The 12,890-nt window shown below is 46.2% G+C and overlaps 1 protein-coding gene across 1 annotated transcript in view; it reads right to left on the reverse strand.

Annotated features, from left to right (window-relative positions):
• The window catches only part of LOC134219820 (tetratricopeptide repeat protein 30 homolog), a 29,791-nt gene extending 17,432 nt beyond the window's left edge, over nt 1–12,359 (reverse strand). Inside the window, exons 1-2 of the mRNA XM_062698694.1 lie at nt 12,174–12,359; nt 11,399–12,107 (exon numbers count right to left, since the gene is read on the reverse strand). Of these exons, the coding sequence (XP_062554678.1) occupies nt 11,399–12,107; nt 12,174–12,302 (838 nt within the window). The 5' untranslated portion in view covers nt 12,303–12,359. The remainder of the gene's footprint in view (nt 1–11,398; nt 12,108–12,173) is intronic.
• Nucleotides 12,360–12,890: the final 531 nt, after the last annotated feature.

Here is a 12,890-nt window from a genome sequence, read left to right on the forward strand (position 1 = left end):
CCGATTCAGGAAGTAGCTGCTAAGGATCTTACATAGGAAGTCGGAAATTCGCTTTCCATGCAGCGCTGCGGCGATGGCCTCCCAGCTGGCACTATTGAACGCGTTTTTGACGTCAATCGTCGTGTATTTTTATTTTTTTCAGGGATGAAGGCAAATCTGCAAACAGAGACCTGAAATTATCACTCAGGGTGTAGGTAACGGAAGGCTACTTGAGTTAACTAATGCCCTGATCTCCCCGGAACTACCTTCCAGTACTACTTCTGGAGGATAGGCAGTACTAAACGTACTCCTCCCAAAACGACACTTCTGAGCCCTTTGGCTCCTTTGTTTGTGCCAGTAAGCACACAATAGCCTTGAGCCCTTAAGCACTCTTTTCCTTGTGCCATTCAGCACATCTTTTTATTATTATTATTATTTTTTGAGCCATTTAGCTCTCCACGTACTCGCAACTTACTCAGATATTCCCCGGCGGCGGATCTATCCTACTCCAACGGGGAGTCCACTGACGGTGGAAACTCCCCAGATACCGACGACCCGCATCAGCTCTGCTCACTTTCTCATCTCAACGGGTGACCGGACGAGTGCCGAGGTCAGACCAAAGATTCCGGGTGGAGATAGCTTCCGGTTCAGTGGTGCCCCGACGACCCAGATCCGGTACATTCGCGCGCCACGATCTACTCAACTGGCGATGGACCTAGCCTAATCCTTACTTTTCTTACTTATGGATCCTGTACACCTCCGGTGGTGCAAAGGGCCGACTTGAAAGATCTCCATCCTGAGCGATGCCCGGCTATCGCTTTAACCTGTTGCCAGGTTAGATTTCGGTCGACTTCTTTTATTTCTTTATTGAGGCTTCGCCGCCATGAGCCTCTGGGTCTGCCTCTGCTGCGATGTCCCGCTGGGTTCCAGTCTAATGCTTGCTTACAGATTTCGTTTCCGCCCCTACGTAGAGTGTGGCCGACCCAGCCCCACTTCCGATCCCGAATTTCTGTTGTTATCGGCCTCTGGTGACAACGACGATGGAGCTCGTTGTTTGAGATCCAGTTGTGAGGCCACCAGGCCCGAATTATATACCGTAGGCATCTGTTAATGAACACCTGCAGCCGTTGAGTGTTCTCCACTGATACACACCATGTTTCGCTAGCGTATAACAGCACAGATTTCACGTTAGAGTTGAAAATTCGTATTTTGGTGCGTTCACTTATCTGCCTGTTTTTCCAGATATTTCTTAAACTCGCAAAGGCAGCCCTTGCTTTCTTGATCCGTGCGCCTATGTCGATCTTGGTACCGCCGTCTGACGCCATTTGGCTACCAAGATATTGGAAGCTTTCAACATTCTCCACTGGTTGCCCGGCTACTGTGAAACTGGAAGGAGTCACCGTGTTTACATCCAACGATTTGGTTTTGTTGACGTTGATGACTAAACCTGCCGAGGAGGAGCGATCGGCAAGGTCGTTGAGCTTACTCTGCATATCAGAGCGCCGTTGCGCGAGGAGTGCAACGTCATCCGCCAATTCGAAGTCGTTTAGGTGCTCCATGGTTATAGGCTGCCATAACAGCCCGCGGTTTGGTTCACGGTCAATCGCATCTATCAGAATCTCATCGATTACGATGAGGAACAGTAACGGTGATAGAATACATCCTTGCCTCACACCAGCTACGACCCGGATAGGGTCGGACAGGACCCCATTGTGCAGCACTCTACACGAAAAGGCCTCGTACTGTGCTTCGATGAGGCCGATGATTTTCTCAGGAACCCCCTTGCGTCTCAGGGCGCCCCACATATTCTCGTGATTGAGACGGTCGAAAGCTTTTTCGTAGTCAACGAATACCAAGTAAAGGGACTCTTGGAATTCGTTGACCTGCTCCAAAATGATACGGAGCGTGACAATATGGTCCACACAGGATCTTCCGGTACGGAATCCGGCCTACTGCCGCCGGAGAGTCGCATCGATCTTCTCCTGAATCCGGGCTAGGATAGTTTTGCACAGAACTTTGAGAACGGCACACAGCAACATAATGCCTCGCCAGTTATCGCATACAGTCAGGTCACCCTTTTTGGTCACAGATATTACGAAATAAACGATGCAGTAGTTGAGCGGATGTCATGGGGTCAGCTTTGAGCATCTCGGCTGATATGCGGTCGACCCCTGGGGCTTTATTCGATTTCATGCTTTGGATGGCTGTTTGAATCTCTAGCAGTGATGGAGCTTCGGTGTTGACACGTGTTATACGTCGGATCCTAGGCAGATCATGCCGAGGTGGTGATGGCCTGGTTGGCACTTGGAAAAGTTGTTCGAAGTGCTCGAACCAGCGTTTCAGCTGGTCAGTTGGGTCGGTCAATAACTGATCATTCGCGTCTTTCACAGGCATCGTTGCATTCATCTTCGCCCCGCTTAAGCGTCGTGAGATATCGTAGAGGAGGCGAATGTCCCCGGTTGCGGCGGCTCTCTCTCCTTCGTCGGCCAGAGAGTCTGCCCACGCTCGCTTGTCCCGTCGACATGAGCGTTTTACTTCCTTCTCAAGAGCCGTGTATCGTTGACGGGCTAAGACTTTGGCTCCTCTGGTTTTCGATCGCTCTATCGCGGCTTTGGCTTCTCTTCGCTCCTCTATCTTCCTCCAGGTCTCATCGGTGATCCATTGTTTTCTCTGGGTGCGTAGTTCGCCCAGATTGTTCTCGCTGGTGGCGATGAAGGCATTCTTGATGGCGGTCCATTGGTCTTCCACGCTGCCACCTTCCGGAATATCTGCAGCACGCGTCTCCAGTTCTTCAACGAAGGACCGTTTCACCGTGGCATCTTCCAGTCGGCGTGTGTTGAATCGTCGTCCAACTCTTTCCTCCTGCCGACGAATCCGCGCAATGCGCAGGCGTATTTCGCCGATGAGGAGGTGATGATCAGACGCGATATCGGCACTACGTTTATTCCGTACATCAAGAAGGCTCCGTTTCCATTTTCGGCTGATGCAGATGTGGTCGATTTGATTTTCTGTAAAGCCGTCACGGGAGACCCACGTGACCTTGTGAACCGGTCGATGAGGAAAAGCGATCCCCAGATCACCATGTCGTTATTACCACAAAATTCTGCGAACAGCTCTCCGTTTTCGCTCATTTCTCCGAGACCATGGCGTCCCATAATGCGCTCATGGTTCGAGTTGTCGGATCCGATCTTCGCATTGAAGTCGCCCAAACAGATCTTGATATCACCCTTCGGAATTCTATCTACGACGGCATTGAGTTGACTGTAGAAGTTCTCTTTGTCTTGCAGATCGGCAGCATCGGTTGGCGCATAACATTGGATTATAGTAAGGTTTCGGACCCGTGTTCTAAATCTGGCAACGATTATCCTTTCACTTATAGGTTCCCACTTCATAAGCGCAGAGTGTGCCTGAGCGCTTAGTAGGAAGCCAACTCCGCGATGCCGGGGAGCGTGTTCACCTCGTAAACCAGAGTATAGCAGAACTTGTCCCGACGGCGTTCTGTGTTCTCCAAAGTTTGGCCAACGGACTTCACTCAGTCCCAGGATCTCAAGCTTCATGCGGCGTGCCTCATTGGCAAGTTGTGCCAATTTACCCTGCTGGGCTAGGGTTAAAACGTTCCATGTTCCTATTCGTGTCCGTTGTTTCGCGCTAAGAGTCGTCGCCGTAAAATCAGTCCGTATTCTTTCATTATCGGATTCTCGAACAAATTGATGTTTCGGGAACAGTAGGTTGTTGGCCCAAGGTTCCCTATCCACCGGGATGGGGCTGCCATCTTAGGTATAGCTTCCGGGGAATAGCATTTCATACTCAGCCGCTGGATGCCAGAACAGACGCTGTTGGAGCCGCACCTCCTTGGTGGACAGACGCTCGATCAGTCGGGTCAAATTTGTTTAAAGTCCCACCCAACACCAGGACTAGGCTAGTGCGCTTTGAGCGGCACACGGTCGCTTTGATAGGGCCTGCTTGGGGACACATGCAGCTTTTTATAGAAGTTCAACAGAGCCCACTGTCGAACCCCACCACATCCTAGGCAGACCCCACAGTACGCACCCTCTCACTCTAGCTGATGTCAGAAGGACAACAGTGCCCAGGCTGCACTACCAGCTAAGTACGCAACCCTTAGCTGGCGGTCAATTGTCATCGGAAGACCCGTGGAAGCGTGAGTATTGGAACTTGTGAGGACCAGAGCTATGTTAGGCGCCCCTTCCCGGATGTCAACTCACCATCTCGCAGCCTAATCCGATTAACCGATATCCCATGCACTGAGCTATTCAGCTTTTTTGCTTAACCGTTGAGCCATTCAGCTCCCGCCTTAGCCGCGAACTACTGGATAGTCCCCGGCGGTGGATCAATCCTACTCGACGTCGGAAGCTCCCCAGTAACCGACGACCCGTCGCTACGGGTGACCGGACGAATGCCCAGGTCGGTCCAAAGATTCCGGGTGGAGATAACTTCCGGTTCGATGGTGCCCCGACAACCCGAAGCCAGTGCATTCGCACGCCACGGTCTACTCAGCTGGTCCCCGGCGGCGGGCCTAGCCTACTCCGATAACCGAGTTATGATTCCCTTATTGAGCCATTCAGCTCCTACCTTATTCATTGAGCCATCTAGCTCCCGCTTCGGTCGCGATCGCGAACGACTCGGATAGTCCCCGACGGCGGATCTAAACCTACTCCGACGAGAAGTTCCCCGAAAGCGGGAGCTCCTCCGAAACCGGCCGTTTCGCCACGTTCCCATTCAACATTGACATATCTATTCACGACTTCCGCGACGGAATATTCATGGTCCGCTTTCCGCGATGGCGGCCTGCTGCTGCTCCATGCGCCAACTTCGTTGTAGTATGTCAGCTATGCTGGACGTCACCCTTGTGACCGCTCTCCACTGTTCTGGGTTCTGGCACATTCTTCTGACTATGTTATCGGTGGTAGTGTCTATTCCACATGCCTCCAATATCGCACTCCTCTCCGTTTCGAACCGGGGACACGTGAACAGGATGTGTTCAGCCGTTTCTGTCACGTCTGGGCATTGCGGGCAGGCGGAAGAAGCCGCGTGTCCAAACCCGTGCAGGTACCACCTGAAGCATCCGTGGCCTGTTAAGAACTGGGTCAAGCCAAAGTTTAGCTCTCCATGAGGTCTACTAATCTATGCAAACACCCTTGGGACTAGGCGATGGGTCCACCTTCCCTTAGCCGAGTTGTCCCATTCCCTCTGCCATTTGGCTACCGTTGCTTCCTTGATATTCCTTCGAGCATTACGTGTGCCCCTGAGGGCGTAGCACTCCTCGTCTTCCTCCACCACCAGTTTGATAGGCATCATGTCCGCGAGAACACATACCGCCCCGCGAGATACGGTGCGATATGCGCTGATGACTCTCAAGCACGTTATCCTATGCGTACTCTCCAGCTTTCGCACGTTGCAGTTTACGCTCAGCGCCGACACCCAGACTGGACCTCCATATCGCAGTATTGAAACCACCACGCTTGCCAGCAGTCAGCGTTTGCTGGAGCACACTCTAGAGCTGTTCGCCATCATCCTCGATAGTGCCGCTATCGCCGTCGCCGCACGCTTGCAGATGTAGTCGACATGACTTTTAAAGTTTAACTTATCGTCGAGCATCACCCCCAATTGTTTCAGAGATCTCTTGGAGGTGATGTTGCAACCGCCTACTCTGATTGTCGCCTCCTGCACCGACTTCCGGTTGTTAACGACTATCATCTCCGTTTTATGATACGCTAGCTGTAGCTTCTTGCTGCGCAACCATTCCTCCACTAGACTGATTGAATAGGCTGCAGTCAATTCGACCTCCTCGATGGATTCTCCGTACACGATCATGGTTACGTCATAGGCGAATCCCACTAACTTGACTCCTGGCGGGAGCTTCAACCTCAGTACGCCATCGTACATCACGTTCCACAGCAATAAACTTAGAATTGATCCCTGTGGGACACCTGCCGTGATGGGGGCGCTAGCCAAGCCTTCTTCTGTCTCGTAGATCAATACTCGATTCTGAAAGTAGCTTCCCAGAATCTTGTACAGCCCTACCGGTACTCTCAGCCGAAGCAACGAGTTCGCGATCTCCATCCAGCACGCACTGTTGAATGCATTCTGCACGTCGAGTGTTATTACTGCGCAGTAGCGTATACCGCGCCGCTTACATTCGATGGCGACCTCTGCAGTGTTGACCACCGATTTAATGGCACCCAGAGTAGACCGTCCTCTCCGAAAGCCAAATTGTTCGCTCGATAATCCTCCAGCCTCCTCCACGTACGGTGACAGCCTGTTCAGGATCAACTTCTCCAGTAGCTTCCCTACCGTGTCTATTAGACAGATTGGTCTGTACGCTGAGGGGTCTCCTGGTGGCTTGCCAGGTTTCGGTAGCAGGACCAAGCGCTGTCTCTTCCATATATCCGGGAATGTTCGCTCTTCCAGGCACCTCTGCATGGCTCACCTGAACATCTCCGGATTGGTCATTATGGCTGCCTTCAACGCCATATTCGGGATCCCGTCCGGATCAGGTGCTTTACTTGGGTCGAGGGACTTTGCTACCGTCATTAGCTCCTCTACCGTCACCCTCGCCACCTCATCGTCATCTGCTCCTACCCTCGCTGCTGGCGGCCAATGGGTTGGGCCGTGGTGCGGGAATAGTTCTTCGATTATCATCTTCAGTCTCGTTGGGCATCGCTCGGGAGGAGCCAGTGCTCCTCTTGTTTTGGCCATCACCACCCGATAGGCGTCTCCCCATGGGTTCGAGTTGGCGCTCTGGCACAGTCTGTCGAAGCAGTCTTTCTTGCTCTCTTTGATGGCCTTGTTTAGGGCCAGCCTCGCCGCTTTGAAAATTTCGATGCGTTCTTCCCTCACTTCCGCCGAGCGTGACCTTTGTAGTATTCTTCTAGCCCTGAGATAGGTTGCTCGAAGATCTGCAATTTGCTCGCTCCACCAGTATACCTGTGGTTTGCAGTTCCGTGGTCGCGCCTTCCTCGGCATAGTAGCGTCACACGCTCGTGTTATGGCCGCAACCAGTCCATCGCCGCTCAAATATCCTGTATTTTCTTTCAGACCCATAGCTTCACGGAATGTCCCATCATCGAAGTGGGCGACCTTCCACGCCCGGGTTGTAGGAGTAGATCTCCGGCTTTCTCTCCTTGCCTCGCTGCTTATCCTGTACCGGGTAGCCAAATGGTCACTGTGTGTGTAACCGTCGTCAACCCTCCACTGCAGATCACCGACCAAGCTTGGACTGCAGAATGTTACGCCTATTATCGATTCCACTCCGTTTCGCTGGAAGGTACTTCTCGAACCTTCGTTGCACAACACGACATCCAGCTTGGCTAAAGCCTCTAGCAGCGTTTGCCCAATCGTCGCGTGCTTTAAAGTACATCACGGAAAATGGGGATTTGAAAATCGTAACAAATTATATACAAATTTCTGATGATGACAACAAAATCTAACTTGGATCGATCGATGGGCGAAATAACTGTCGGAACTATTCAGACATAGCCGCCTCCCAGTTTATTGTTCATTAAGCACTTCCAAAGTGGAAGGCGATTATGACTGCGTGCACGGTGTCTATATAAGGAAATATTAATTTTAATGAACCAGTATATCTGAAAAACCCACCACGCGAAAGTATATGCTCTCCTCTTTCATTTCATATTCTGTCGGGGAAACTAGAACAATTTTTTTTGGATTTTCAGTGCAAACTCCATTGAATGGTACCGATTTTGATTATTAATTTTTATCCGACCTTCGGCAAATCACAATATCTCAATTTAATGTTAGCACATGCAGCTAAATGGGTTGTAGGTCATTTGGCCTAAAGTCGTTTGGCTTAATGACGTTTGGCATAAGGCCGTTTGGCCTAATGGTCATTTGGGCTAAAGTCGTTTGGCCTAATGGTTGTTTGGCCTAATGGTTGTTTGGCTTAATGGTTGTTTGGCCTAATGGTCGTTTGGCATAATTTGAAAAACGTAAATTATTCTTTCTAGTAAAATATGTGAAAATGTTAATATTTTATTCAATGCTACATCTGGAAATCCCCATTACTATTATTGGTGTATAAAAACATTATCTGAGAGTCATCGTCAGTCACATACGAAAAATATATGCAAAAGTTTTTGGTCGTATTTTCTCCGTCTTACATCCGATTTCGGGTGTTGTTAGCTCGATACGAAGAATTTGAGTAGATCTTACACCGTAGGTATTTTAAACTAACAATTTCCATTTTTTATGTACTAAAATATTACATTAGGATACTCATTTGTTTTATTATTATGTTGTAAAAATATGTTGATTTTTCTCTAAGTTGAGCCCACAAAATTTCGAAATGAAAAGTGAAATAAAACCCAATTTTAATCATCTTTGAGGGGCATTGATGATTTTCGGCGGAAAAAATTTGTTTTATTTTTAAAAATCAAAATGTTTACTCAAGTGCATAACTTCATCGGCTAAAAGTTTATTATTATTATTATTTTCTTAATTAGGGAGACAACTGGCGGCCAAAAGTTTGGGTTCACCCACTATATGGTAAACTGGCCATAAGTTTGGGTTCACTCTGCTGATAAGCCATTTAATTCAATTTTAGCCGAATATTGTGTGAAGTACAGTTTTTGACGTTTTGTTTGGAAACTCACTTTCTTTTGTATATTTTGCCTGAAAAAAATATTTTGGATGAACATTTTGATTTTTAAAAATAAAACAAAATGTTTCCGCCGAAAAATCATCAATTTCCCTCAAAGATGATTAAAATTGTGGATAGAAGTATCAGTCAGTAGCCTGCCGTGGTGAAGAGAGGGAACTCTAGTATTGTGTTATTCTTTGTGAGGGGATTTCCTTGCTCTAATAACAAAATCAACATAGTATTACAACATAAATATAAGAAAAACGAGTATCTTAATGTAAAAAAGGGTTACAGTGTGGCTAGCGTCACAAAAAGTGTAGAAATGTTAAAGTATCATAAGAAAACAAAAACCATTCAATTTTGGCAACATAAATGTTCTGAACGTGATGCCAAAATCGAATGGGGTTTGTATTTTGAGTTTTACAGTTTTGACATTGTATAGGAAACATACAATCTTTACTATATGGTTGACACCTTCTTTAAATCATGTGCTGTTCTTTCGAGTTTTACTGCATGTTGCTTTGGTATTGCATATGACAAGCATTTTCCAAAAATGTTGATGCCTTTTTTAAAGCATGATCAGTTCTTTCAAGTTATACTGTTCTCATATGTCGACATTGCCAAAACATATCTGATTCATTGTTTTTTATACCTTCCTTTTTATAAATTCCTGGTTTTATTGTATTGTAAAAGTGATTTGCAATATTTTAACGTTAGTTTGTATTTCGCTTTTTGATCACATGCACATGGCTTTATTTTGGAAAAAGCAAGAAAAAGGATCTTAGTAGTCAGAGACATTGGACGGTTTTTTTTTTAAGTGCGATGATGTCACTTTGCAATATATTTTTTTTGAATTAATAAAATGAATAGTTACAAAAAAAAGGATCAAGGAGGTGATCCCGGTGCTGGTCGTCATCACTGCCGCCATTTAACAGAAGCATTGAAGACATTTATCGATGGAAGGAAGTTCTTGGTCAAGATCAGCTTCCATGTCCCCACACTGCTGATTGACACAAGATCGTTGGTATTCGATTCGGAGTCGGAACATGAAAGCGATGGGAGGAATTGTAGCATTTCAGTGGAGCATTCCGACGATCATAACTTTGCACGCGATGGTGGCAAGAGTCGTTGCGCCAGCGGCAGAGAGGTGCACTTCTTTTCGGTATCCGGACGGAATGATTGGATAAGGAATGGTAATTTTTGTAAGTCCATTCTCGATTTGGTGAGTACATTTTTTTTTTCTATCACCGTCCTTCCTTTCACGATATTTTATGTTATACAGTCCTAATATTCATTACGTTAGATCTACCATAGTTCGGTGTTCAGTATTACAGCACGGACGCGCTCAATTCATGTTTCATGTTTTTGTTTGTTTTTGGCTTTTTTATTTGTTTCTTCACGGGAAATTGAGAAAAATCATAAGGTAGGTGCTTGGAGGTCTGTGGGAGGTGTGTTAGAACGAGAAATTGATAAGATCTAGCCGCGTAGAGGGCGAGCCTGATAAATTCGAGGATTTATGTATACAAATACGTGATGAACTTATTGTAAATATAAAAAATCACGATAATAAAGATCTAAAAAAAAAATATACATACGTTCCAAAAAATCTTCAAATTTTAATATTAGCATGACTACTATTTTCCGTGCTTTGCCATCAAAATGTCAGAAGCCAAAATACTTCAGTTGTTCCACACTGTGCCACCAAAGTACTATTTGATGGGTAAAATAGTACCTATTATGAACTTAAATAGTTCAACTCATTAAAGAGTAAACACCGTTTACTCATTAATGGGCAAACCGCTCGTACGTCAAATTACCGAGTGATTTTTACACATTATTTCGAAAACGTTTTTCAAGAAAATGTGTAAAAATCACTCTTTATTATTTATTTGTTGACAAAAATTATGATTTTTATCTTTGCCGAAGTTTCTTCTGTAACCAATAAGAAAAGTGACTATTGACATGTATTGGGAGGTGGGTGGGGCAATTATTTTCTTTTCTTTCTCGTTTCAGAGAGCGAGTATTGGCGCTTAAACCTAGGCTAATTAGCCAGGGCAAGTCTAATACCTTGTCCCACCCCAAGAAGAAGCAACACTATGAAGAACGGAGGACGTAAATTTCTTAGCATTGTCACTCCCAACGTCTGTACAAACTAATATCATTTGCTTATGATGATATTCCTAAACTATATTCCCTACCAACCATCCAACTCCTTGACATCTATGAGGGCGTCGGTGAGTCGCTGGCCTCTCGTTAAGTAGATGTCATATCATCATTTCCTTCCTTTCCCTAGTAACGGAGAAGATGGGCGTGGCCGGCAATGGTAGCTTTCATGCTTTATCATTTTGGACCTCCAATTGGGTTGCTATTATATCCCAAATAGTAATCCATAAGCAATTGGGGTAAGAAAGTTAAAGAATATACATGACAGCTATCAGTATGCAATCTACGAAATACTCCGTTACCACGCAACGCAACGCAACGCAACGCAACATGCACATGGCTTTATTTTGCACCTACAAAAATAATTTCATATAACAATATATTTCAATCGTTTACTCCTTTTATGTACCTATTATGCCAAACGACCGTTAGGCCAAACGACCATTAGGCCAATCGACCATTAGGCCAAACGACCATTAGGCCAAATGACTTTAGGCCAAACGACCTTATGCCAAACGGCATTAGGCCAAACGACTTTAGGCCAAACGTGGCACAATCGCTAAATGATATGTCGGAAAATGTTATTCAGTCGAATGTTGTCAGTCGGTTTATATGAAAAGCAGTAAAAAGATTACTTACTGTTTCCTTCCTGATATTCGATGGCTGCTTTCAGGTTGAAAGCCTGTGCCAAACCCGAGGCGGCCAGAGCCGGTGGGTTACCAACACTACGAGCACCGCCTTCCGTTTCAGCCTGGGCACCAACTCCCAATTCCGGGTGATTTCTAATGCCACGTTCAACGATTTCCGCAATATAGTTCAGGGCTTGTGAGTTCTCCTTTTTTCGGTAATGACACAGCGCGACGTTATAGGCAATGTGCGGATTGAATCCGCCCGCTTGCAAAGCAGAAACATATCGCTGCAATGCGTCTTCGAACATGTTGGCCTGGTAGAGTAGGCAACCTTCGTCATTTTTTACTGTTGCTTCCTGTCCCGTGCCCTGGCGCTGGAGCAAAAGCGATTGGGCGGTAGAATAGTCCTCATTTCCGTAGGCAATGGCCGATTGAAGCTGCAAAATCTTATCCTTCAACTGCGGTGCATCCAAGGCTGTGGAGATCTTCTGAGCCTCCTCGAACAGACCGGCTTGGAACAGGGACTGGGCGTAGTACAGCTTGTACTCCGGCACATCCGGGACCAAGTTGACGAGGTGCTCGTAGCAATTCGAAGCTTCGATAAAGTCCTGCGTCTGGTAGTAACAGTGACCCAACAGAGACAATCCAGCTCGAGTCGTGGACATCTCTGGGATGCCATTGAGAACGTTGATCGCCTCCTGGAAACGTTCCTCTTTGATCTACGGGTACAATTTTATGGTTACAAATTCGTCCATCCATGTGGAATGTGATAAATTGTGATTTACCATCGTGTAAATAGATTTAGTGTATTCTCCATCACGAATTAGCATATTTTGCGAAAACATTCTACCAGCAGTGAAACGCACAGTGTTATTGATTAAACGATTTATTGTGTGATGGCCCTTGATCACCATGGATATTATTCAACAGGTTAATGAATTATGAATTTACCCTAGCAGCATGTTGCGCGCCATCTGAAATGACTTTCAGCGATTTTGCGCGCGCCAACGAAATCGAGAGGAAATTTTGAGACCACGCTAAAATTTTCTTAGAAGGAAATGTAAGTGCAACCTCATGCACAACAATTCAATCACACGAAATGACGTATGCTACGTTTAGACAAGGCAAGGCAAGTGAATTGAGCAAGTTGCTTGAATCGAAAACGAATGGAACGTGTAAACACCTTAATTCAATTCACTTGAACGAAAAGAAAGTTGAACACGTTGAACATGTTCAACTTTTGGCAAGTCAATTGAATTCAACTGGGTTGCTCAATTCACTTGCCTTCGTCAAAACGTAGCATTATGATATCCGATTGTTTATGTATTTTAAAGTTTTATTTTTATCTATGGTAGCATGTAATCAAATCATAGGACTGTAAGGTAGGTTCTCCCGATGGAATTTCATAACAAAATGTTTACATTGTGCTGTTATAATGAAAAAATGGCTGGAGGGTCCACTATTGGTTGGGGGTCCACTATTGGGCACTTTACCCTATCTCA

The sequence above is a fragment of the Armigeres subalbatus genome, chromosome 1 (assembly GCF_024139115.2).
Source record: "Armigeres subalbatus isolate Guangzhou_Male chromosome 1, GZ_Asu_2, whole genome shotgun sequence".
In the NCBI taxonomy this organism is placed as follows: Eukaryota; Metazoa; Arthropoda; class Insecta; order Diptera; family Culicidae; genus Armigeres; species Armigeres subalbatus.